The sequence below is a fragment of the Epinephelus fuscoguttatus genome, linkage group LG19 (assembly GCF_011397635.1).
Source record: "Epinephelus fuscoguttatus linkage group LG19, E.fuscoguttatus.final_Chr_v1".
Taxonomy (NCBI): Eukaryota; Metazoa; Chordata; class Actinopteri; order Perciformes; family Serranidae; genus Epinephelus; species Epinephelus fuscoguttatus.
The window spans coordinates 16,681,005-16,708,774 of NC_064770.1; the positions used below are offsets into that span (position 1 = coordinate 16,681,005).

Consider the following 27,770-nt stretch of genomic DNA (forward strand, 5'->3'; position numbering starts at 1 on the left):
ATTAATTTCAATCCCGGCCTTCAAAGAGGCCATCTCACATCTTTTTTTTTTTTTTTCTACCTGTCTGCATTGGTCTTCGTAGCTTAGCGCCACGAAAGGGTGTAAGCTTCTTATGAAGACTGATGCACTGTTAATCTTGCAGTCAAGTATTTTATACCCATACTGTGCATGGTTGTGACCGCCACCCAACCTCCCTGGAGACTAGCCTATCAGCCTTTATTGGAAAAACTTCCTATGAGCCAGAGAGGGCCGTGATACACCAAAGTGTGTCAAGGGGAAAGTAAGGAACAAGCAGGGGGGATTGAGGGGCAGGTGCTTAAGTCCTGAGTTATATAGCGACAGTGCATGCGGAGAAGAAGGAGGAAAAAACAAACAAACAAGCAAACAAACAAACAAGAAAAAACAGAGGAGAAACAGGCTGTGTAGCTGAAGTATTATGGCCTTGAGGTGGTTGTGCTCCATACAGATTATCAAAAATAAACATATACACGTCTACTATACTGTACTGAAAAACAAAAACAAAAGAGAAGTCTATACTGAACACCAAAAATGTGAGAGTCCTGGTGGAGGAGGAAAGCCCAGCGCAGTGTGGTAGGTTCGAGAAGCAAGTGGGCCACTTTTAAGTGATCCCATCGGTTCTTTGCAATGCGTCACGGAGCTGAAGTATCAAACATGCATGCGTGGATTTGAACCCTCCCAATGTGTTTATGAAAACCATCACCAGGGTCCAGGGCCAGCCCTGCGGGGGAAGGCGGGCGGTATGGCACCCCAAGACCGCAGGAGCACCCAGACCCCACGCCCAGGGAGCCGCAGAGGCCGCAGGACACCACGCAGGCCCAAGGACCCGGGGCGGCAATGGCCAGCACTTCCAGGGAGCCAGAGACACAACCCAGACGGGCGGGGCAGGAGGGCCCGTCCACCCCCCGCCCAACCCTCAGCCCAGGAGGGCCGGGCCCCACGAGCCATGCCATGCGTATCTACAGTGTGTCTAAGCCATCTCACATCTTTTTACAGATTCCTGCAACTGCTTCCCTACCGTCTAACCTTTCCCTCAGTCTGCCTGTATTCTGTGTTGAGCACCCATACCTGCCGCCGTTGGCCCAGGCTCCTTTTTGTGTGATATGATGTTGCAAATAATCCTGTTATTAACTTTGTTTTTATGTTTTTTTGTGTTGTGATGTTGTAAATAATCTTCGCTATTAACCCCCACTGCTTTGCCTGTATGCCTGTATGACTGAATAGATGTTTGTTAACCCTTTCTGTCCCTGTCACTCTCTTGCTATTTGTCTGCATAGCCATGCTTGTGTGCTGTCCTGTTGATGTCCTGCTACATGTCTGTATAGTTGTGCTCTGTGCTGTGCTACTGTCTTTTTAACCAATCCTTTTTCTTTCACAGCCCTCTCTCCCCTCCCCCTCAAGAAGCTTGTGCGTCTTGCCAGGTCATCATTGTAAATAAGAACTCGTTCTTAATGATTCTGCCTGGTTAAATAAAGGTTAAATAAATAAAATAAAAAATGAACAAAGAATGCAAAAAACTATGAAATTTCTTGATGAATTGGAGTAAAAAGGGACAGCAAGACATATCAAAATGTCTGTTTACAAACTCTGATACAACTCATGCAGCTTAAAGGCTCAGACATAACTTCCCTACTGAACGTCCATGGACAGCTGCCGTCGCATAGATCCACACACAGTTAAATTTATAGTACAACTGAGGGTCTACGTAGGCCCCCAGCAGTAAACAGAAGGGCTGGGAGGTGAGCTTCCCGTCCTACTGCCAACGCTGTGTGAGGCTGAAACTAAACACAAAGACCAAAGCAGGCCCTCATGGCCAAGCGGATGCAGAAACTTTTAATTGGCCATCCATCCATCCATCCATCCATCCATTTTCATCCGCTTATCCAGGGTATGGTCAGTAGGGCAGCAGTCTAAGCAAAGCACCCTAAACATTCCTCGCCCCAGTAAAGTTTTCCAGCTCCTCCTGGAGTACCCCAAGGCGTTCCCAGGCCGATGAGATATGTAATCCTTCCATTGTGTTCTGGGCCTACTCTTGGGTGTCCTACCAGTGGGATGTGCCTGAAAACAGGAGGTGCCCAGGTGGCATCCTGATCACATACCTGAACCACTTAAACTGACTCCTTTCGATGTGAAAAAGCAGCGGCTCTACTCCAAGCTCCCTCCCAATGCTTGTGCTCCTTACCCTATCTCTAAGGCCGAGCACAGCCACCCCACAGAGGAAACTCATTTCGGCCACTTGTATCCGCAGTCTCATTCTTCACTACTCAAGGCTCATGACCATAGGTGAGGGTTGGGATGTAGATGGACCAGTAAATCAAAAGCTTTGCCTTCCGACTCAGCTCCCTCTTCACAATGCCAGTCTGCAGTCCCCACATCACTGCAGACACCACACCAAACTGCCTATCCATCTCACTCCTTCGCGAACTCCTTTGCTTGGGGTAGTCGCTCTTCTAGATGGGGCACCATCTAGACACCATCCACCGTTTTCTAGCAATGAACCATGGCCTCAGACTTGGAGGTGCTGACTCTGATTCCAACCACTTTACACTCCACTGCTGTGTCTGTAAAATGTGGCTCCCTTTGGCTCCATTTATCAAGACTTTTCTCAATTTTTGGATTCTTTGTTTACCATGGAGGCATGCAAGAAAAACAATGCTTTCTTCGCAAATTCAAGGTAACACAGGGTGAGTAATTGATGTACAAATGGTCATTTTGTAGGTGAAGTATTCCTTTAAACTGATGTTCCAACTGTAACTAAACTTCCCATGAAATCCTGATCCCACGGTGTCTAATCTAAACCCTATCTGAATAACCTATTATGGTTACTTCAGATCAAGCTTGTTCAGATGAGGCACTTCAGTATTTCACCCTGCAATACAGTGTGAGACTTGTTGGCTACTCACAGCAACATGGGGCTTGATGTGAACTTTTAACCCTTACCAAAATACAGACTATGTAGAGCACCAGGCGTCTGATCCCACTCAACCCGGGGAAAGAAACACAAACCAAAATGTAAAAAAAGAGAACGAAAGTTAGAAAACGTAATACAGGTATCTGTGGTTGTTCTAAGTGTAAGTTTTCCCCAAAACCCAGTCAAACCCCACCCGCTGTCCCACAGGTCCTGTGATGTGCTAGTCGCTCCTGAACTCCTCTTCAATTTCTGGGAGGTTCTTTTTTTCTCTCCTCAGGGTCTCGGTCAGCGGCCTGGCACTGCTGGGGGACTCCAGGTTCTTGGGTTCATTGGTGCGATAGCTGCCCTTCTGCTGATACGCATAGACATAGATGCTGTACAGACCTCCAAAGAGCAGCAGCAGTGCCAGGATGACAATGACTGAAAGATAAAAATAGCACAGTCAGAGTTAATCTGCAACACAATGTGGAAAGAGGTGCTTCCAGAAATACTGATGAGGAGCAGGCACTGTTTGACTGAATTCATAATGCTATATTATATTAGCTAAACTGTTGTGCGAATTTAGGTCTGATATTTTCTGTAATGTAAAAAGATAACAGTGCAAGGCCTGTTTTCCTCTGACATCCCAGTCAGGTTTAAAATAGAAACAGTCGAAACTACACACAGAAGATCAGTAATACTTTGAATGAATCCTGCTGTTTGTATTTCTGCAACATCTTTGATGTCATGTGTTTTTTGTCCTCTTAATTTATAGACTTTACATCTCCAAATTCACCTGTCATTAACAAAGACTGGCCAGTACAATGTATTTAGTGGCGCCACCAAGGGGTGGCCAGGAGGGCTGCAGCCACTGTGATACAATCTCTGCCCTCCATGCCCCACCCCCGTCTTAAAAAATAATTGGAGGCCTCTGAGTGGTGTTTTTAATCTTGAGTAGGGTTGTTTCCAAATACATTTTTGGTTCCTTATAATCAATGTACTCTTTTTAAGTAAAAAGGTAACAAGTCTACTTGAGAAACAATGACTCACCTAACATGTATACATAACACATTAATACAGGATTGTTGAGGAACTCAAAATGTTAATGTGTACCAGCATTAGTCTATGCAGATTAGATAATTATTAATGTTAACTGTAAAAAACGACACCAAAGTATATCAGGATGCAATTCCTTAACTCTTATATTGACATAGTTTTCAACTGGCCTATATACTTCAACAGCATAATTGAATTCCTGAAAATCAGTTATGGCTTTTGGTTTTAGTGTGTCACCCCAAGATTTTCAGAAGCTCCATCAGGCGACCCTATGACAAATTTCTGGGGGCACTACTGTATTTAGTGCTATAATATTAAGTTTATTTCCTTCATTGTTCTGTTTATGAAGGGCAAATTCTGGTAGTGATTATTTTTATTTGTGTGTTCAGCCAAAGTATCACTGCTCACGCTACCAAGTTCCTTTTCTTTGTATTCTGTATACAAAACGACAGTAATGACGGTAAAAGACATTAAAATGTTCAATGAGAATGCTAACTGAATACAAATGTCTTGAGGTCGATTATAGGTGAACTCAGCGTGAGTCCAAGTCTCACAATACCACATTTGCTATTCAATATTTATGGTTTATAAATACTGAGTGCAATCTCACCAGATTTGGAGTAAGCTCTCAGGACATCAAGGAGATTGGTGGCTTTGTGATCTGAGAGGTCTGCTGGGTTTGTAAATTGAGAGCATTATCTGATATATTCTGTGGAACCAGACGGAGCTGGTGGAGGTTCCTGAGGAATGGGTTTATGGGCTCTGATCTTTTGGTCCTGATTAGTAGTCCAGCTGCTGCATTTCAAATGAGCTGCATTCTACAAGACATTTCAGCAAAGAGTTCTCTGAAGAGGGAATTGCTGTAATCTGGCCTGGCCATGACAAAGGTCTGCTTGAGTTTTAAGCATCAGGCAGGAACTGAGTCTGGTGATATTTCTCAGATGCTACTAATGCGACTGTTAAAGGTCAAGACAACTTCAGTGCAGACTAATTTGGAATGATATTTGAGAGCTGCTTGGGCGGAGACGGACAGTATCTTATGGTGGTGCACCATTGCATCTCGCTGGTAAAGGAGCTAAAATTAGTGCATACACCCGGGTGGCATTTCTGCCGATCAGAGCTGGAGCCGATAAATACCCGTGACTACTGCAGTCATTTGACCCTGGTATGAATGCTGATCGTAACCTTTCCCATTACATTGAAAAGCTAGATTTTAGTGGGTTTTCAGGCAGTAGAAAATGGTCTTTGGAGTTTTTTTCTGGACTATCATTGTAAAGCAGCAATACTTGTGCAGCTCCTGAGTCCAAGATAAATTTTCCTCCAGGTATAATAACGTATACTGTATTGTATCGCATTGTAGCACACTGTATCATATAGTATTATACCGTATCATATCGTATCGTATCATATCGTATCACAATTTCCTTGGTTTCTTTTGTTGCCATTAACTGCATGTTTCTTGGAGAGACAGCGTGGACAGCTGAAAGGCACAGGCAGGGATAAACAGCATGTAGATCAGCATATTTAGCACATCTAACTCTGTGTATTTTGAGGGTTTATTTTGACCAAAACCAGTGAGACTAACTAACCAGACAACTGAGAAGACTAACAAAGAAGAATTTGGTAAGTTGTACTTTGTTTTTGTTGAGTTTGATTGATGTGTATTTTAAGTTAATAAGGCAATTAAACTAATGTTAGTCTTAGTTCATTGAGAAACTTGGATGGATGTGCAGTTGTAGTTTTTAGTTTAGAGGGGAAAATATTTGTAAGAATAGGTCAAAATGGACGTCTCAAATCAGTGAGTGTGACACACTTTACGGCCCCACTGACATACTGTATGCTGTCACTTGAACAACTAACAACAATTGCCTTTTGTTTTTTTGTACTAGTCAGATGACCACGGCAAACTGTTAAATGTCCTTTCTAGTCATTGTAATTCTATCGTGGTCACTTGTTTTATAAGACTCTGACTCTGAGTATTCACAAACCAGCCTCCTTTGAGCCCTGGCACCTACAACCAGAAATACTATTCAGTAGTTCAAGCTGTTGCTTCACAATGTTCAGGCTTCAGCTTTTGTCACTTCTGAGTATAGTTTTAATGTTCCCCCTGCATTTGCTTGGGTTTCCTGTCACAGTCCAGAGACATGCAGGTCAGCTGAAATGGAACATTAAATTGCCCATAGGTGTGTGTTTGTTTGTCAGTCAGTGTGTTCACTGTGTAATGGACTGGCAAAATATCCACAGTGTCTACCAGCTTTTCTGTTAATGCATGCTGGGAAAGGCCTGAGCCCCTCAGGTTCATACTCTCAATAAATGAATGGAGATAGAGAATGAATCAATACTGCTGATGCCTTTGAAAAGATACACTGCACCTAACACAAAGCAGCAGAGAAGCACACATCTTATTTAAAGTAATATTGTCAAATGAAGGACATGATGTAAAATATCGTCGACAGAATTTGCTCACCAGCATTTGGTTTTTCACATTTAAATCAAGTGGTGTAATTTCTCAGCCATTTTATCCTGAGCAGTATATCAGAAATAGATGATGTCTGATAACCAGGGGGAACCATTGTTGAGATGATTGAAAGGCACACCAATCTTTAATGACACGCTTATGTCCTGCATTAGCATAATACCTCTGAATCTGAACAATCCCTTAAGCTGAAGCATCTATCAATGATGAACAGTAAGCTGGGCCCATGCGGACTAAATATAGCTGATCCGGTAAAGGTCTCAGACAGGGATGGAGCAGAGAGTCTCTGTGCCACAGTTTAATCCTGAGGCTCCAGCCTCTCCTGCTCATCAGGGAGACCTGCTCTAATTTTCCCCGTCGTCTGTAATGCTATGCAGCAAACCGCTCATGCGGTCTCAACACTCCTCTTGTAATAAGGTGCAGAGTTATCATGGGGATTAAATAAGTGAAGAAGTATATTAAATATTGATGTTTTGCAGAAATCTATAGATACACAGAGGAAAATGCATTTGTCATATTTCAGCCTTGGTTTCATGCTGTTTTAAAAAATGAACTCATTTCTGCGATGACAGACATAGCTACTACACTGTCTTGTGTCAAAATGATGAATGAACATGATATCTACAATATGATGATACATTTACTAAAATTACTAACTGTCTCACAGCATAGACAGCTTTCTCACATTGAACTATATCAAAATGTTGACTGTCAAATAAAATTAACTTTTACTTATCGTGGTAAAGGAATAGAGGTTTAATGTACTTTTAAAGTTACAGTACTCATCATAAACCATCTATTTCCAGATTGTAAATAGACTGTATTGTATGTAGTGTGTACAATTGCATAAATCTAAGTACATAACAGACTGATGACTGATGATTTCTCCTATTAGAATATATATATATATATATATATATATATATATATATATATATATATATATATATATATGTATGTATGTAAAGATAAATAGGTCTGTTTTACTTAAATTTCATTCATATACTCAAGTAGATTAAAAAGATAATCTGACCTGAATTGAATGGAATCAAGTATAATCTCTGGTATGATATTAATGCATTAGAAATGTCTGGCTGTTTAGTTTTCACTAAGGATTTTTTTTTTCAGTTTCATCCCACATGTAATAAATTTCAGATTGCAGTCAGATACTTGAATAAACACTCAAAAGCCCACACTGGAACCTGACAACGCTGCTCTAATTTAGGATTAGAGGATTTTAGGAAAAAAGGAGAGAGAATTTCAAACAGCTGATTTGTGTCATCTGGGAGAGGAGCGAGTAAAACAGAAATGAGGGGGTGAAGCAGTGCTTCAGAATGAATAAATTAACAGCTACATTTCATATTACTAATCTGTTTTACTGAGTACAGCAATTAAGTAACAAGGTAGACATGCAGTATTTGTGTATACAGGGCAACATCTTATTAGACAGTATTAAAGAATAGACAAAAACAATAATCTTACCTGTTATCCAAAACAGGCCTAGGTCATCATGGATATAAAAATACTCTGAAAGGGAAAGGTATGCAAATAAGCAGATGAACAAAAAACATTTTTTTTTTTTGTACTGATGCATTATGGACATATAAACTCACCTATGGTGGTAAACCAGGGGTCAACCTCCCATGGTACATAACCCAGGATCGGAGGGAAGGCGCCACAGTTGGACTCAGATACATAGCCTTGTGTCGTTACCGGAGGGTCTGTTTCATTTGGACGGAAGAAAGCCTTTAAAGGGGCGTAGATGTTGTATCTCACCCCAGATATACAGCCTATGAAGCCTGGAGCATTGTGCCTTTGGATCTCATAGTCAATATCACCAACCTCTGAAAGAGCAGACGGAAACAAAAAATAAATTGGCACGGTTCCCACTTCAAATAATGCCCGTATGCCATTCTGCCAAATCTATGCTTCTCTGTCCCCAGGACATTACATGCTTAAATATGCATTAAAAGTATCCATATAATACTTTATATTATCAAACAAAGTCCCTTGCACTTTGTCCTAATTGCAATTTGAAGATATGCCATGTGAAACCTTGATATAAACTACTTGGAACACTGAAAAATAGGATTTTAGCTTGTCCCCACTCTTGCACACTACACTTTACCATGAAATATAAGTAGAATCCCTCAAGAACTGAATAACATACTGGCAGCCAGATGAAAACATTAGGCTACCTGTTCTTATCAACGGGAACTGCCCATTGGTTCGACAGCCCATTGGTTCGACAGTCCATTGTTCTGACCATATTAAACCCATTGTTCCGAAGTCCGTTCCGAAATCATCATGATGTCCTGTGGTTAAGGTCTGGTTAGGTTTAGGCACAAAAACCACTTGCTTAGGGTCAGGAAAAGATCATGGTGTGGGTTAAAATGAAAAAGAAAGTGACAAGCACATAAGCCGTGAGCCTGCTCCGCCTCAAGCCGGTCGTAGAGCACCATATGCCCGCCGCGGGCCGTTCAGCACCGCGGACAGTCGGACTAATGGGATGTCGAACCAATGGGTTGTCGAACCAATGTCATGGACCCCTTACCAACAAGTGGTAAATGAGAAATTTACCCATCACTCTGCCCAGGAACATGGACTTTGGAGAGTCAAACCTAGCGTCCTCCACTAAGGTTATCTTTTCCACAATGGGCTCCATGTAATCCACCTGTGGGCAGGGAAAAATAAGACTGATTTAGTTGCCTTTAGCGCCAGGGTAGCTGTCTCCCCCTGCTTCTACTCTTCATGCTAAGCTAAGCTAAGCTAAGGTGGCACAGCAGTCTATGAGTTTTCTATCCATGATACATTATTTCACTGAAAATGAACATAAACCACAGATCAGAGTTGAGACAGTGACAGCAGTGGCAGCGTGAACCTGTGTTTTGATGGTTCTGTTGTGTCTAGTAATGTTGACATAGTGGGGGTATCCATCTGCAAGGTTTCGGTGAGTCAGCTGATACTTGTGTGTTATGAGCCCCAGCTTATACCTCAGATCTACGCTGCCTGTTGGTTGAGAGGAAACAAAACATATCAATAGTATATATTGATTTGACAGTAACTGCATTACATCAACTTACTGGAGAAGTTTTTATGAGATTCTGAGTCTCTAATCTGTGAAATGAATAAATCTGCTGCCCTAATTGTACTTCAAAAATTCCAGATTTTACATTTTGACTTGAATTGTTTCTAAGCTTCTCTTACCATCAGTCTTGAGGATGACAGCAATGTAGTCCTGGACAAAAGAGCTGATGTAGAGCAACACAGCTGGCTTATGGACAGTGCTGAAGCTGAACTCTATGTCATCTGCCGTGTCATTGTAGCCCAGACTGAAGTTGTCATAGTGTGGGTCGATCCAATTGGCCCACGCTGCTTCGTCTGAAATTGGCTTCTTTCGTATGTTGTATCTCAGCCACGAGCCAATCTCAAAGTAGGCTCCAATGTCTTAAAAAAGGATCATTGTGGAATTAGTTATTTGTTGCAAGTTATTACTGCAAATAATGTCTATGTGAGGGCTTGGTCAAGGCTCTAGAGAAACATATATGAACTCACCTTTATGGCAGTAGAAACCATCAAAAGCTGTGTTGTTGCAGTCACAAGTGTAGGCAGCATAGCCCTCTATACATTGGCCATCGTTTCGGCATGGTATGGTAGCATTAAGACACTGCCCGGTACAGTTCCTCCTTATACCCTGTTCTTCATTTACTTTGCTCTCTAGATCAAGAGGAACACCGTTCATCCGTAACCCTCGAAGACACCCCAAGAAAGGTCTCAGGGTACGGTTGGCTGCACCTAATAAGAAGAATATCAGTGATGAGACATCAAGATTAGAGAGGATACATTAAGTGTTCTGGATGCCATGCCAGTTTCAAAATCCAAAGTTCATCTCAGGCAACCCACCTACTAGGACAGGATGTGTAAACTGCATGGTGACGAAGGTCTGACCTGGAAAATGCGTGACAGCCCAAGGCTGATAATCAACCTTAATCCGGGCCAATTTCACATTAATCTCGGCCTGAACAAAGTGCCACTCATTGTCATTGAGTGGCACCGGGGAACGCAGGGTCACGTTAACGATGCCGTCCCCAACCATAAATATAAATACAAGGTTATGGGTGGCTGGAAGAGAAAAAAAGAAAAATAAGAACTTTTAGTCATTCTTATACAAATCTTTCAGTTGTATGAAGAGCATACCTCCGTGCTAGTTAACTCACTATTTAGCTCTATACGTATGAAGTTTCGAAGTTGGTCATCAGAGTTCTCCAAGAAGACACCAGGGGCACGATAGGTTTTAAAGTGGAAGGAGATGTCAGCGCTGGAGCCAGGCCTGAAGGTGGGGAATGTTATGTAGGTGGGCTTGGTAAAGGCTATGGTGTTCCATATGTTTCCTGTGGAACACATTGAAAATTATACATGAAAAGCAACTCTCAACCACCAACAAAGCTGAACATCACTGTGTGAGTGCAACCCATAATATTTAAGCTCACTGTCGCCATGGCAGCGAAGAGGCCCAACAGTGAAGTGTGCCTCTGAGCCGGTCCTGTTGGTGTCTCCGACTACTACCTTCCTCACAGGCAGATGGTCTCTCCAGTCCAAATAGCCCTTATCTGAGTACCTGAGAAGCCACAATGGGGATATTAAGACTTCATCATCAGCGTCACAGATACAAATTTAACCTACGCAACGTATCCCTCACTCACCATTGTCTATAGTCAGCATCACAGTTGCATTGAAACTTAGGATCGGTGCAGGTTTGGTTGATAGCACAGCCACACTTTTGGACCTCTCTGAATGTTCCACCCCAGTAATAGTGACTCTCATTGTGACGACCGATCCAGTAACCAAACGGTCTTCCATCTGTTTTGAAAGAGAAGTAGTGTGTTATTTTCCCATCTTTCTTTTTTTCCATGAGCACACTACCATATTACTAAACTGACTGATCCCACTCACTGGGGGTGTTGAGGAGACGGGACTTGTAGCAGGAGTAGTCAATCCACTGCTCACAATACATGGAAGTGTTGGCAAGAGCCGTGACTTCATCCCAGGAGGCGTTCCAGTAATTGACATCTCCTATATAAGGCCGGTCTATCGAACTCCCAGTCACCCTGGTACCATCCACACGGTCATTCAAAATCACTGTCCAAGCTTTATATGCTGTGAGGAGACATGCCAGATACAGGTCATAGTGATAAAATGTTAAAAGAGGAAGATGGAGAGAAGATTAATGTAAGAAAATTGAAAAGAATGAAAGGTAATTGAATGTCTGAATTTGAACATAAAGGTTAGAAATAGAAAAGGCACACATTTATGACACATACACAGAAAGAGCTGGACATATCTTGTTTTATAAAATCCTTTGATTTCCCATGGAATTTGAGCACACATTTCTCATTACAGGGAACACGATAACCTGATTCTCCAACTTTTCATTAACGATCCACAGAGTATTCAGCAAACACTGAACACAGTGCTGATGAAGCTGTATTTTATTAGTGACAGTGATTACTTACACTTCATTTTGCAGTACACTTCAAATGGTTTCAGCGGTCCACTGAGATCAGGATCGATGGTGTAGTTTCCAGACCAATACTTGCCACTGAGTCGGTAGGCCTCACATGACTCTTTATAAACCGCTGTTGAAGAAGCGAGATAATCAATTTGTTATTATTAGGAAGAAATATGGTATTGGCCCAGTGTAATCAACCGTAAAGAAATATTTATTAAAGTGGTAAAATTGCCAGCCAGCACTTACACATGTGACACACTTCTCCTTTATAGCCTGTGTTCTCACACACACAGATAAAGTCATCCCAGGACTGGATGCATCTGCCTTCATGTTCACATGGATTTGGATTACATCTGTAAATTATAATAAAAATGTATCACAATGGTTTCGTTCTTGTGACATCTTCAAAGTGAATGTTTTAGACTATTCCTTAGGTTTTTCCTTTTTTTAGGACTTCTGGGGCTCAGTTATTGGCATGAATGACTAAGCCCTTTGACAAGAAATGCAATACACAGAGGCTCTAGCTTAGGGGCCTCCTGAGCCCTTGGGCCCCTGGGCCTGGGCCCAGTAGGCCTCTTCACTAATCCATCCATGCAGCTGTGAACAGTAGCAGCAGCAACTACTTTTAAAAGCACTTTGCTTTTGGGGGGGATGCTCTTGCAGGTAAGCACGTGAAACCAGCTTTATTCCTGTGGTCTAAGACAGTCCAAAAATATTGGCTAAAACAACTCTCTCTCCAATCCAGAAGCTAGAGAGCTAAAACTCATACTTACAATGTCATCACGTATAAAGTCTGGAGCTGCTCCATAGACAACAAATTGGGAAAGATGTTCTAGATGACATTGAGAGCACCCATGGGAATGTTCTGAGTATATGGGTGCATTCTCTGTCTGTACTGAGAACAGTAGGATAGAATAAAGTTCATTTGGGTATAAAAAAAAAAGAAAACAAACATTCTATGGGTTAAAAAATCGGTCTCCCATTCATTGTCTATGGAGCAGCTCCAGCCATTGTATCCTATAACATTACAAGTTTAAGACTTACCTCTCATCTCTGGCTTTGAGAGAGAGTAGCTCATGTTCACAAATATTGATTGAACTTTCCTAGGGCACAGAAATAACATATTGGAATTCCTAATTTAGGTGGTGTTCCCTTTTAAGACTCGCAATTCAGTGCCTAATGCTTCACTAACATCTTGTATGAGCTCATATTACTTTAACGACGCCATGAAAGATCCAGGACGATACAGAAATAATGAATCCTCATAGAAATGTGTATCTTTATATGGTATGATAGGGGTACAATGTGTAATTTTATGACTCCAGTGACATGAGAGGATATTTTCACAGCACCATCTTGGTCTGTTTTTCTTGTGCAATTTTCCCTCTATTAATGAAATTATATCATTAATGTATGCTTAATGCCACATATTGTAAACCAGGTGATGTTTCCTACCTGTCAGTGATGCCACAGGTGCCCAACAACAGCTCAGCATAGCGCCCCCATTGTCGTTGCAGAATAATGTCGATATCAAGCTGTTCATTGTCTATGAAAATATGTTGCATGCAACCATGGAAGCGGTTCAGCTTGGTCTCACACTTCCTTATTGTGTTATTGGTCTTTGGACAACCTGAGTGTGAGAAAGCGAATGTATAAATTAGACGGTACAGACTAAAGAAATGCTTTCTGGAGTTGTCAATCATTGTTTTGGAGTCACCACCTCACCTCCAAAAAAGTAGCGATCCCCTGTCCGAATTGTGAAAGGGTTGGTGATTTTTAGTGGAGAGCCCTCCTCCTCATCAATTGTGAGGGTCAGCAGGTTGTCTCTGGCTGCCAAATCCACTGTATGCCAGTAACCATCATTTAGCCTGTAGCCTAGAGATTGAAGAGATGCATGTTATGCTTTGTTTCTACAACTCTAGATTCAGTACAGAGATCACATGCATAATGTAATGCACATTCATCATTCATCCAGAACTGACACTTAAGTAAACCCACCTTCCATACAGGGATTGTTCAATCATTGCTTAGCAACCATAACTAGGCATGGCAGGTCACTCTGTAGCTATATTTGGTATCATAAGAGATTGTAGGTTGGTATCTTTTTTATTCAAGAGCAAAAGTGTATTGTGTTTGTGTTTGTTTGCTCTAACAGCCCATTCTCATTCTGAAGTCATCAAATACTGCCGCATTGTGGGTAATTTCAGTGTCCGGGGCCTGATGCCAAAAGTCACCTTTTGCAGCGGTATGATGGGTAGTGTGAGTTGGTAATGGGGCCAGACAGAACCTTTGGCTGTGTTATAATACACTGCCGGTCAGTCGGATGGCACCTACTGCGGCAGTTTAATATGCAGTACCTGTTTTCAAGGTATGAAATGCTGCCGAAAATGACATAATAAAAGGAGCAGGCAAGTCCTTATAGTGCAGGTGGGAGGGGTGGTGGTGGAACTTTCATCCGGGAAGCAGGTGTTCACTTTCAGTAGGGTCAAAGCATGGTGTTTTTTGTAAACCTAACCCTGTGCGAACACCAACAGCAGATGCAGAAGGATACCTAGCACTTAACGTGTAGAAGTGAAAGGCCACTGGCAAACCTGCAACAAGTGACGACTTCGGATGAGAAAGTGTTGTTTCTAACATACACTGCAAAACAGAGCATGTCTGGCTAACAAGTTTAGCCTCAGTCCAGGACATCATATACAGTACAGGCCAAAAGTTTGGACACACCTTCTCATTCAATGCGTTTTCTTTATTTTCATTTTCATTTTGTAGATTCTCACTGAAGGCATCAAAACTATGAATGAACACATGTGGAGTTATGTACTTAACAAAAAAAGGTGAAATAACTGAAAACATGTTTTATATTATAGTTTCTTCAAAATAGCCACCCTTTGCTCTGATTACTGCCAAGCACACTCTTGGCATTCTCTCGATGAGCTTCAAGAGGTAGTCACCTGAAATGGTTTCCACTTCACAGGAGTGCCTTATCAGGGTTAATTAGTGGAATTTCTTGCTTTATCAATGGGGTTGGGACCATCAGTTGTGTTGTGCAGAAGTCAGGTTAATACACAGCCGACAGCCCTATTGGACAACTGTTAAAATTCATATTATGGCAAGAACCAATCAGCTAACTAAAGAAAAACGAGTGGCCATCATTACTTTAAGAAATGAAGGTCAGTCAGTCCGGAACATTGCAAAAACTTTAAATGTGTCCCCAAGTGGAGTCGCAAAAACCATCAAGCGCTACAACGAAACTGGCACACATGAGGACCGACCCAGGAAAGGAAGACCAAGAGTCACCTCTGCTTCTGAGGATAAGTTCATCCGAGTCACCAGCCTCAGAAATCGCAAGTTAACAGCAGCTCAGATCAGAGACCAGATGAATGCCACACAGAGTTCTAGCAGCAGACCCATTTCTAGAACAACTGTTAAGAGGAGACTGCGCGAATCAGGCCTTCGTGGTCAAATAGCTGCTAGGAAACCACTGCTAAGGAGAGGCAACAAGCAGAAGAGATTTGTTTGGGCCAAGAAACACAAGGAATGGACATTAGACCAGTGGAAATCTGTGCTTTGGTCTGATGAGTCCAAATTTGAGATCTTTGGTTCCAACCGCCGTGTCTTTATGAGACGCAGAAAAGGTGAACGGATGGATTCCACATGCCTGGTTCCCACTGTGAAGCATGGAGGAGGAGGTGTGATGGTGTGGGGGTGTTTTGCTGGTGACACTGTTGAGGATTTATTCAAAATTGAAGGCACACTGAACCAGCATGGCTACCACAGCATCCTGCAGCGACATTCCATCCCATCCGGTTTGCGTTTAGTTGGACGATCATTTATTTTTCAACAGGACAATGACCTCAAACACACCTCCAGGCTGTGTAAGGGCTATTTGACCAAGAAGGAGAGTGATGGAGTGCTGCGGCAGATGACCTGGCCTCCACAGTCACCGGACCTGAACCCAATCGAGATGGTTTGGGGTGAGCTGGACCGCAGAGTGAAGGCAAAGGGGCCAACAAGTGCTAAACACCTCTGGGAACTCCTTCAAGACTGTTGGAAAACCATTTCAGGTGACTACCTCTTGAAGCTCATGGAGAGAATGCCAAGAGTGTGCAAAGCAGTAATCAGAGCAAAGGGTGGCTATTTTGAAGAAACTAGAATATAAAACATGTTTTCAGTTATTTCACCTTTTTTTGTTAAGTACATAACTCCACATGTGTTCATTCATAGTTTTGATGCCTTCAGTGAGAATCTACAATGTAAATAGTCATGAAAATAAAGAAAACGCATTGAATGAGAAGGTGTGTCCAAACTTTTGGCCTGTACTGTATGTAGCTATCAACTACATGTTTAAAACAGTAAAAAGTCAGCTAGAGACAAGTTCCAGCCATCTCATTAGATTTTAGCATCAACATTGGCTTAGCTAGCAAGTTACAAGTGATACAATCTTAGCAACAGTTATCATGTCAGCCAACAAAATCCATGTTCGTGTTCAAGATTATAAATTTTGAATAGTCAATCTGCCATCCTTACCACTGCAAACTTTATGTATGCAAATAGGAGAGCTTGACAGACATAGCAACAGTAGCTAAGGGGTGGGTTTCAGCTTCTTCTTTCAATTGTTTCCAGTAAGCAGAGAGCTTATATGTGGCCAAATACTGCCACCTAGAGAAAAAGGGTCTGTCGGCACGGGAACTGCCCATTGGTCCGACAGCCCATTGGTTCAACATCCCATTGTTCCGACCATATTCAACCCATTGTTCCAAAGTCCATTCCGAAATCATCATGATGCCCTGTGGTTAAGGTCTGGTTACTTTTAGGCACAAAAACCACTTGGTTAGGGTCAGGAAAAGATCATGGTGTGGGTTAAAATGAAAAAGAAAGTGACAAACACATAAGCCGTGAGCCTGCTCCGCCTCAAGCCTTTCCCAGCTGACCCAGAGCCAGTCGCGGCGCACCATGCACCCGCCGTGAGCCGTTCAGCACCGCGGACAGTCGAACTAATGGGATGTCGAACCAATGGGCTGTCGAACCAATGACATGGACCCATCGGCACAGAGTGTGCTAGCTTTTTTGTGCAGCCACTCTGAGCACTTGAAGTTGAAAATCTCTGACCCTTTTCCAAAAGTCTTTGGTGTTGCCACTGCCACTCTTTTAGCTACTGTCTATCCTGAGCTGTACGATATAACTAAGCCCGTTTGTGAGAGCAGATTGGCTAGACACTGAACGTTGCTGGTGAGTATTGTGCTTTTACCACCATACCTGTTATAAGCTTGTTGTTAACCCTCTATTTATTTAGCGTTACATTGGCTACCTAGTAAACATCATGTCAAGACATTGTTTTCAAAGTAACAAAAAAACCTACTCATAGCAAGAAGCACTGGGGTGAAATGCTCCCCAGCACTTTGCCACTGTTTTTCAGCCAAAGAAATACACTATGTTCCAAAATCTTTAAATGTAATCTTTTCAGTCATATCTGACAAGGTCAAAAATTGCATAAGCCCACCTGCAGCAAACTGGAGTTTCTTCTTCCCAGGCTGGAATATGGTAACGTTTATCTGTCCCTCGCTAAGGCCCAGCTCAAGGGCACCCAAGTCATCAGCAAATCGTGTGAACATTAGCAGCCCTGTGTAGTCCCATGAGCGGAACTTAAACTTGACAAACATACGAGGCCTCCTGAAGAAGCCCGGCACCTGAAGGTAGTTGTTGGGCCCAGCGAAAGTCATAGGTTTGAGCAGAATGTCTCTGCAGGCATAATGCATCTTTTTCTAAAGGGGAAGAAGGAGAAATCAAACCTCAGTTACGGTGAACACATTTTCACTGATTGCTATACTATATGTTATTATAATTAATGGTGATCATCACAAACATTGATAGCATTGGAAACTGTATAATAGTTTGTATGAAGCCCTACCTTTCGTGGGATGCGGATCTCAGAGTCTTCTCTCTTAGCCTTGTCAATGATGTTGATGCCATTGATGAAGACATTCTCCAGGCAGCCACGGAAATTTGGTGTAGTGGGCAGGTGAGGCAAATTTTGCTCTATGACACCTCCTACATACAACTAGGAGGAAGGTATGAACACACTCAGTCATCATCATTAACCAGAAAATTGATGCACAATGAAAGTAAATGGAAAAAGAAAACTTAAGCATTTAAATTATCTCATTTACTCTCTAGTCACAAATACTTGAATTAAAAGTAGTTTAGTGTGTAGGATTTAGTAGCATTTAGCACTGAGGTTGCAGAAATGTAGGAGAACCACAGTGCCTGATGCAAAGACACGAATGGCCCTTTATAGAGCAAGTATTTGATTTGTCTATACCAAATGCTAAGATGACGCCTCTTCAGTTCAATGGAATTGCTCACCTGGCATATATCCGGGTTTACGTCTGTGTTATGTGGCCTACTGAATATGTGCAGCAGTGTTTCTCCTGCTGGCTCCTCCCACAACTTCCTCCTCAGCTTATAGACTTCACATTGTGATGATGTCACAGATATTTAAATCACTTTTCTGGACTTGAGGAAAGTTTTACAAATACAAAACCTTCCTGAATCAAAGATTGATTACAGAAAGAGTCATAATTGACCTTGTTTGCAGTTTGAGGTGTCTTGGTAACCATTTTAAAGATGTCTGTTTTACAATGATGGTCTATGGGATAAATGATTTTTGGGTTGCAGGGGATTTTTTTTGCTGCAATACTGCCAGTGGCCACTGGGAAAAATTGGAAGCAAGGATAAGCAGTATTCTGCCTGGTTCTGAGCTACTGTAGAACCACATGGTGGACTGTGTGGAAGAGGACCTGCTCTGTATCTATATATAACAGCTCATTCTAAGGTAACAAAAACACGATTCTTAGTTTCAGGTGATTATACACTAATGAGAACATAGTTATGAGTATTATATACCGTTTCTGCCAATAGATGCCTCTAAATCCTACAGACCAAACCTTTAAAACTGTAAGTTAAATGCATTTATATTTTAATATATAATAGCCTAAACTCTAAAGAAGTATTCAGTGAGTGTGTTTAGCATACTATACCTACAAACACATGGATATAGCTGGTATGTGAGGTACCTGTGTGTCAAGATCCAGGTGTGTAAACTCTCCTTTACAGATGGCTGTGACTGTGTGACTGTCCACTGTGAAGTTCACCTGTCGACCATAGCGCTTGATGGTGACATAGTGCCAGTGTAGATTATCGAGAAGGCTGCCAGCAGTCAGTGTAGTTCTACCATCAACTTTGTGTATGATACTGCTCCCTGAGAAATAGAGGGCAAAAACGGGGAAGTAAAGATAAAGAGAAATGCTCAAATCAGCTCTAAGTAATGTAAAACTGAGAGAAACTGTAAGGCTTCAGTCAACAATCAGCAAACAAACAGCACTGTTGAGATCTCTCCCCCAGACAACAGCTTTATTTCAGGATTAAGAAAAGCCCTCTTGTCTCTGAGATGGACGTCATTGTCAGTGCCAATATTTTCTTAACCCATAACAAGATCTCTTCCATATATTTCAACTTTATGGGGCACTTCTGTGGGAATGTATGTAGTAATAATAAAAAATGTTCAACTTTATTTATCCAACAAACAACTTAGGCTATACCTAGGCTGATGTGCAGGTAAAGACGGCCTCTCTTCAACTCCAGGGTGAAAAGGTCTCCTTGAATCCCTTCACTGTGTAACAGCAGACCATCCTGCTCCAGAGTCTTGAAGTTTATGGCAATATGATCATGTTGTGTACGGGACCTCTTTCCTGGGTACATGTAGACCACTGAGTCATCCCCGTTGTACTGTAGCACATAGGAATCTGGAAGCAGAATTTCAAAATGGATTCACCATTTCCAAAATCATTGCATAAGGATGTGACGTGCATGTTAGGAGTCTTAGGTTTTTAGTTTTTTTTTAGGTTTTAAGGATTATCTGAGTAAACGCCACATGGCACATTTCCTGTGTTTGCATTTAGCTAATGTATGATGTTCCTGAACATGAATCAGGTGACACTGAGCTTAGTCATTAATTAACTAGGAACATATTGTAGCATATTTGGCGCTTAGATTTTGTGGCATATTATCAAATGATTAAGCACTGGGATTTTAGAATGTTCCTGGATGTGAATCAGAGACAGTAAATCCCTGGGCAGGTCCATTGGTCATTTTTACCATAAGAGCAGCCATACAGCTCCAGCCTCACACCGATCTTCCCTCCATTCTCTGTGTTCCAGGCCAGAGGCAGCAGACGAATGTGTTTAGCAGTAAAGGCGTAATGGAAGACATTCCTCTTCACCTGATAATAATTCCAGTTTGCAGGCAGCGTCTGCAAACAGATGAAGGCGGGAAATAGGGGAGAGAGTTATTGAGTCACTGCAATGGTGTTAACGCCTTATTAAGGGACTGGAGATGAACTGATGATGAGATTAGCTTTGTCAGTGTTGAGAGAGATAATATGCTGTGCTGTCTTTGTTTCAGTGCCACTGACAATGAATCTAATAGAACACCCACTGAATGGAGGATCGGCTGTAAAGATTACATTTGACTAGTTAATCCTCGCCTCATCCCTGTCATGGCCCTCATCCCACCCCAACCATCCTGGCTCAGTGACACATACAGAGTTTCCTCCTTTCATGATGTACGGCGTCCAGGAATCTGGTCGGTCTCCATAGAGCAGGGTGTACTTGGTGATCCAGTCATATGAGTTGAAGGTCCCCTGGGTGGCGATGGCCACCAGTCGATACTTCCTGCCTAGGTCTACCTGCAGCCATGGCTGTCTATCCCTGGGGGATGGGGACCAGCCACTGCTGCCTGAGGGAGAGAAAGAGGAGTGTTTGACAAATACAGTCCGACTGGGGTGAAATCATGACAAAACTTGTAACTCATGGCAGCCATTTTAAACTGATCTAATGATCAGTTTAAATTCATCTGCTGCACTGTTGTTTTCTAGGAATGGACAAGCATTAAGTATTTTGCAGATGCTAACTTATTTAGCTAGTTGAAGCCAATGTTGTAGGCCTCGATCTCATAGCTAAGTAATACATAAATTCTCCAGTCACAAAAGTTGTTCCTTCACATGCTAAATTATGTAACCTGAGGTCCTTCTTTCTTGCTAAAGTGAAAGTAGATTATAGTGTTTAACCTAGACCTGCTTTATCATATTTTGTGAGTAACTTCTGGGAACATTAATTTTTGAAAATGGTCCAGTATTGAGAGAGAGGGTTTCAGCTGGCAGAGGAAAACAGGCTGCAATGTAACCACTCAGGTAAGGTACTCCAAGTCCATCTACATCCATTAAAGTGCTTGTTTTTGCCACTAACAGGCTCAGATTGGTGTTATAAGTGCCTAACAACATTACAGAGAAGACAGAGAAATTAAATGTTTTTCCATACTGTGTGCTTGTTCCAGTCTGTTTTGTGTCCAAGCCTCATTCTGAAGCTGATTCTCAGACTTTTTCAAAATGTCGAAATCAGTCAACAATCTTTTAGATAAGCGCAATATGTACTCCAGATCAGCAAATTATTACCAGCACTCCTATCTCCTAAAAATCTTCCTGCAATAAATCACCCATTATGAGATCTTAGAACAAGATGTCTCCATTAGTGAGACTTTGACACAAAACAGACCGGAACAAGCAAGCAATGTTTTTGGACGGAAATTGACAGTGCACAGTTGCCCGTAGGGACTACTTTACTGCCTGTTTCCCCACAGCTGGCTGCAGCCCTCTCTCTCAGTACTGGACAAGTTTCAAAAATTGTTGTTTCCATGAGTCATTTAGACACAAAAACATGGGACTATAGGGTCCAGGTTGAAAAATACCCCTTTAAGCAGTCCCCAACTTTGGCATACAGTACAGATACTGCAGTATCTGGAAGTTTTTTGCTACTGTGGGAATAACCCTTTGTCTTTAAGGATATTTTGACTTGCAAAATACACGTGTAACTAATGACATTAATATGCCTGCACAAATGGACCAGAGTTGTGCTGTTCCTGCAGTGATAAGTTAAAACATCTGCCATTAGGAAGGTCTTTAAGGTGAATGGTGTGAAATTATGGATCAAGTCAAGAACACTGCAATCAGGAACTTACCATACAATTTGGCAAAATTGGCAGAGTACAGAAAGTTATATCTGGATGAGGCCAGGAAGGAGGAGGCATAGAGCCCAGAGACCAGCGGATCAACACATTCTCCTGCAGTGACAATCAGAAAGACACCAAGGTCAGGAGTCACTAGACACTCATAATGCAGCATCCACACATTGCTTTCAAAATGATGCAGTTCTAAGCAACAAAGACTGGCACAGCTGCACAGCTTGATAAGAGAAGACATTTGCAGTTTAATTAGAGGCTTGTGCATGCTCCATTAGACATAAAATACACATTTGCACGGATCAGTCCAATTAAATTCAAACCATAGCACCAACATGTTTAGTCTTTCTGCTAGTGGAGGTATACAGATAGTGAGGTCACAGATTTGTTTTCCATACTAAAGCACATTCCCTAAATAGCCTCCTTATAAGGTGGTGGAACAAGACTTTAAATCGTCCTAACATCTACATTGTCTGAGCATGCATTATCTTTGCATCTTTATTTTTTCACAGGTTGGGTGGGACGAGCGCTGAAATATGAGAGTGACAGCTACTGATTACGCACACTATCTCTGAGATAAACTATTGTGAATGTCATGCAGTTACACAACACTCCCTTCCTATTTCAAAGGAGGTTTGATCTTGCGTCGCTGGTGTTGCAGAGGCAGAATAAAAATGTTGCTGCGTCACATGGAAGTCTTGTGGGTGTGTGTGTGCATGCCTGTCAGTGCCTGGATGTCTGTAGTTCTGTGTTATTTCTTGAAAAAGCGCATGCAGTGTCATGGGCAAGGAAGTCGAAAGGCAAACTGAGACTGTCGCTTTGTCATGTTGAGATGTTGCTTTTCTGCATATGGTTATGAGAGTGATAGGAGCATCACCCATCTGCTCAGACTCGCTCTCCAGCCCTCGGCTATTAAAACTGACCATAATTCTACCTAATCTTGCTTGTGTCACTGCTGAGGATAAATGAGCAATGCCCTCACCTCGAGCTCCAAGAGAAACACTGTCTCATTATTAGTGCCAAAGTATGCTAACGCTCCCAAAAGATTTAATATAGATAGGCTAAAGAATATAGATGGATTGGTTTTTACTTAAATATGAAGGAAGGCAGACACAAAGAAAGTAGAATCTTTTGATCTGAGTGTGTGCAGGACCAACCAAAATAGAAATGAGGGGAATGAAAGCAGCTTCAGTCCAACCTTCTTCTTCTTCCTCAGTGTAATCCTCCCTAAACTTTTAGGATTGTTAATAAACAGGTCTTCTGGCATTGTAATTCCTGTTCTTACAATTACAGAGGTCATGGAGCACAGGAGAAAAGGCATTAGACGGTAGCTAGAAACAGGAGACATTAACAGAATTAGTATGCAGGCTGCAGATGGAGCAAGATGAGGAAGGCTGCTGCATAGACTCAAATTTTAAATAACTTTGTCGGGGAGCAGAGCACTGAGTGATCACACAGCAAGTCCTGCAGGAATGAGAAAGTGGAGAGCTTTCAGCCGCCGCCTCACACTACCTTAAATAACGCATGAAACATTCGCAAGCCGTTATACAGCACAAATTCACCATTTTCTGCCTCATCTGATAAGAATGAGTTAGTCACATGAGCACAAGTTCTGTCACCTTTAACGCAAGGGCACGCTGCACACTCAGGTAGAGGAAATGTGCTGAGCAAGTGAAATGTAACCTTGACCTTGACTTTGTGACTCTGTGTGCCTCTCCAAGAGGCTTTCACACCATCTTTGTCACACAGAAATCTCCACTCTTCTGCACATTTTCAATAACAGATCTCCGCCACATCATTCCATTACTAAATTGTAGAGTTATTTCAAATGATCCACTGCTCAAATGGCTTTTCATACAAAAATATTTAGCTGCTTTGTGCTGCAGTTACACAGGCAAGGCTCATTTGCTGCGAATGGCTCAAGGCATATTGATTTGTTTTAATTCTTCAGTTAGTAGTAAAAAGAGAGGGGTTTGACTTTAAATGTAGGGAGCAGCTCCATCCCAGACCACGACAGGTTAACCCAGGCCACTCAGCTCCTCTTTATGGCAAGACTGTCACGCACTCCACACCCCCACCTATTCAACGTCTTGCTTCCTTTCCCTCACTCTGCGTCCTCTCTTTCCTTTTATCTCCAAAAATCATCCACTCTCTCTTGCTCTCACTGCATCCCATTACCTCATACTCTCGCTCATCATCTTGCTATTTTTTTACTTCTCTCTGCCTCTCTCTCTCCCCAAGTGGGCGTTGTCATGATGCAGTAGCTAAAGTATACCTGAAGCCTGTGCAGAGCATCCAGTCACCAGGTTTTCAACCCTCTCTCTGTGATCCTGCATCCCCTCCCCTCTCTTCTCTGCGCCACACAGAGTAGTCTCTTTCTCTATTCATCATTAAGGGGCTGTGGGGAACAGTGTGGCTGCATAGAGCTCTAGCACCACTGTTGCTGAATCATCAGTCTGCTGTAAGTGTAGGATGGTCTGTCTGGGCTGACGCGTCATTACTGCTGGTAACATACAGTGTGCAGAGAGGCACCTCCTCTGCCTGTCACTATTCTGCGAAGCATGACAGCTGAGGATTCAGACAGCACACCCAGTGTGTGTGCAAGTGAATGCAGATGTCCACCAACAACATGTCAGTAATATATCAAAATACTGTTGCCAGTACTGCATTACAACAGCATAAATGTGCAGTAAAAGTATAGCAGGCTATTTTAAAGTGGTTTTAATAATTCAATCATGCCCTGGCAGGCATCACAGTGGGTGGTGTCTGGCTACTGTCAGAGATAAAAACACAAACCATGCAGGACATCAGAGCCAGACTTGAATTTAGATCTCAAATAACATTATTTTCTGAGTAAAAAAACAAAACTCTCCACACAGAACAACATGTTCTAGGCATAGGCATAGATAGATTTTGATGGGAAATGCAGGGGAAACATCCCCCTCAATATTTAGAATGTGCATTTGTCCCAATTAAAACATAATATGCCCAAGACATCTCCAATAAGAACATGAAAGTAGTAGAGGACTTTTATTTTGATGAAATTAAAGACATTTCCACCTCAAACTGATGCAGAAAAGACAAAGATCAATGTATAAAAAATACTACAATGCAGGAAATTAAGTGTTTAACACTGGAAATTTCCTCCCCCAACCCCCTAGCTCATATGTGTCCCCCCCAGTGTTGAAACAAAACCTATGCCCTTGCTAGATATCATGAATTCCCCTCACGTGGACCAAACTGTCAGTCTCCTGCTGCTTGGGCTGCTAACCATGACAGAATGCACAAAGCATGAACTTGAGATTTATACCTATGCATCACCACCTCTGCATCCAAACACAAACACGCACACCTTACAGTGTGAGCCTCGGCCCCACCCCAGGCTGGGTCACTGTGCTCTGGGATTTGAGGCTCCATTTTAATCTGGCAGAGCTCCACTGTGCACTTCTACACAGCAGATATACAGTACAGACAGCCTAGCCAATAAAGTACAGAAGATCTGTAACAAGCCAAACCCACAGGCCCCCACTTACTGAATAGCATTTGATGATTTGATGATGTTCACAAACTTCCACTCAACTGCAGTCTCTCTGGTTCATTCACTTTTTGAATCTCTTTCCACTACAGTAGGCTATAAGATAACACCATTCACTTCCCAGCATTCCATGTGACAGAGTTTAGTAATCAACAGCAGCATATATAATACAAACTACTTTCCAGGAATGTTACTAACCCTGCAATGCCTTTACAGAGAGTGCTCAGAAAAGTGTCTATTGAAGTGGATCCTCTTACATTAACATCCAGAACTAATACTGTTAACCTGCTTGAGCTTGTGTTAAACCAAAATACAGTTGTCTGTTAGAAATCAAACAAAGCACCCCTCCTCCTTGATCTTCCACTGATATCAAAAACTAATGAGTCATGCTGTTTCTGTTGTTAATTGACAGTCAGGACCCTGTGAGGTCGTGATGGCACTGACATCACGCTCAAAGCTTATTAGTATGCATACAAGCCCTGTGACAGAAGGGGGGATGGCACCCTCTCCCTAACCCAATTTAAGCCCCAAACACAGCCCCCACCTCTGTCCAACTAAGCCCCCACATGACTGCTTTCCTGATTTTACAGTAAGTAATGATTTTCCTGTCAGGTGAATCCACGCTCGTCTTGTGGAGGATGCAGGGATTTGTAATGGCCAGGTGGTGGGAACACGGGCTTCCCAAAAAAGTACTGCAGTGGGCTGGTCCCGGTCAGGACGCTGTGCCCTGCTCTCTCAGCCGTCACTTTGAAAATCTGTTCAGCGGATTTCCCCCCTTCACCAATACACATGGTCAAAGCGATATGAAGATTATTATTAGAAACAACATAGACTCTCGACCAGCATCGTGCGTTGCAAAGAAGTCGAGAGTTGAAGGCACACGGTGCAGAAACTTGCGTGCTGCAGCACTGCAATGCAGACAGTCAAGTGCGATAGGGACGACCATGCGCACCTCCTGCAGGACCGACGCGGTTTGCCTCTGCACTTTTTATGTGATCCAACAAAACACTGCTGTACTGAAATTACAATCGGCAAGATAAACAGTGAAATGTAATGATCTGTATTTTAAGGCTGTCTGTAATTCTGGCAACGTGTGTTGCCCTTCAACCATCCCAGCACCCCAGGCTGTACATTTTGCCCTCCGGTGGTATTTTCCACTCATAATCTTGCAACTTTCAAGCATATGAGACGCTAAACAATATGCAGATAAGGCATGGATATACACTTTGAATTATTTTAATAATATTCTAGCAGCCATAACAGATGAACAATTGCTGTTTCACAGGACTTACGTGATGAGCAATGTTGAAAACCCAAAAATAAGAGGCATATGCTCAGTATTTTGCAAGTCATCCTTCACTCAGGACACGTTTCTCCGCATAGGCTATGTTAATTGGATCGTAGATTGTTCTGCAGCATCCTTTCACCCCCCTATAGCCCAACTTTAACTCGCGCAGCTCCAACTCCTCTTCCCGGGATCTCGGGCAGCCTCTACCGGAGCGGGGACGCGCATCGGATGCTGGTGCTGATGCTGCGCTTCGCCGAGAGCGCGCACTTCGTCTTTTATATCCTTTAAATTGTTTAATTCACATGGCCTTAATGTAATTGTGAGGCTCTTGCATGATACAGGCTAATTCAGTATATTTGTTATGTAGCAGAGGGCTTGTAGGGCAGGCGGGATTCTGTGGCGTCCCTTCCGCCGGAGCCTGGATGCAGAGGAGACTGGAAGGGAGAATGGGGTAAAAAAAAAAAAACTTTTTCAGTTCGCCGTAGAGTGCTTGTATTTTTCCAAAATAGTTACGAATAATATGAAGTTGTCCCTGGTGTCCAAATAAGTCTCGTGGAATTAGTCAAAAACAATAATATTCCATCTGGGATGTGGATCAAAATCACCAATGCACTAAAGATTTATTCCTCTTCTCCTCTTCCCTGGCATTTCATAACGTCCGCTGGCACACTTTTCTTTGCTGCCAGCTGGAGTGCACTGCGCTAGTGAGGAGATGGTTAAGAAGTATTTCTCTCCAGGAAAGGCAGATCTGAACTTGAACCCCAAAATAGAATTGAAGTCCTTTATATCCTGAATCAGCAGCAGGAGCACATAGAATGACAACCACAGCAGACCAGCACGGTGCACACTTCTGCCGGGTATCTTTCTGACCTTGTCCAGGTAGTCTGTTTGTGCCAGTGCATTCACAAACATGCCCAGAACAGAACA

The 27,770-nt window shown here is 42.5% G+C and overlaps 1 protein-coding gene across 1 annotated transcript; it reads right to left on the reverse strand.

Annotated features, from left to right (window-relative positions):
• Positions 1-3,149: 3,149 nt before the first annotated feature.
• On the reverse strand, positions 3,150-27,567 carry cntnap1 (contactin associated protein 1). The gene is made up of 24 exons (XM_049562391.1): positions 26,848-27,567; positions 22,021-22,122; positions 20,549-20,742; positions 20,104-20,257; positions 19,548-19,751; positions 19,023-19,207; positions 17,858-18,007; positions 17,450-17,711; positions 13,675-13,824; positions 13,405-13,579; positions 12,196-12,302; positions 11,954-12,076; positions 11,394-11,597; positions 11,144-11,300; positions 10,931-11,058; positions 10,658-10,831; positions 10,344-10,562; positions 9,996-10,235; positions 9,648-9,887; positions 9,322-9,449; positions 9,021-9,114; positions 8,054-8,284; positions 7,923-7,967; positions 3,150-3,349 (listed from the first exon to the last, which is right to left on the reverse strand). The coding sequence occupies exons 1-24, from the start codon at positions 26,906-26,908 to the stop codon at positions 3,150-3,152; spliced, it is 3,927 nt and encodes a 1,308-aa protein (XP_049418348.1). The 5' UTR covers positions 26,909-27,567.
• Positions 27,568-27,770: the final 203 nt, after the last annotated feature.

Coding starts and splice junctions, on each gene's coding strand:
- cntnap1 (XM_049562391.1), bottom strand. CDS start 26,908: ATGACTTGCAAAATACTGAGCATATGCCTCTTATTTTTGGGTTTTCAA. Junction 10,563..10,657: donor CATACGTATAGAGCTAAATA/GTGAGTTAACTA, acceptor TTTCTCTTCCAG/CCACCCATAACCTTGTATTT. Junction 3,350..7,922: donor AGGCCTGTTTTGGATAACAG/GTAAGATTATTG, acceptor TTTATCTTTCAG/TCATTGTCATCCTGGCACTG.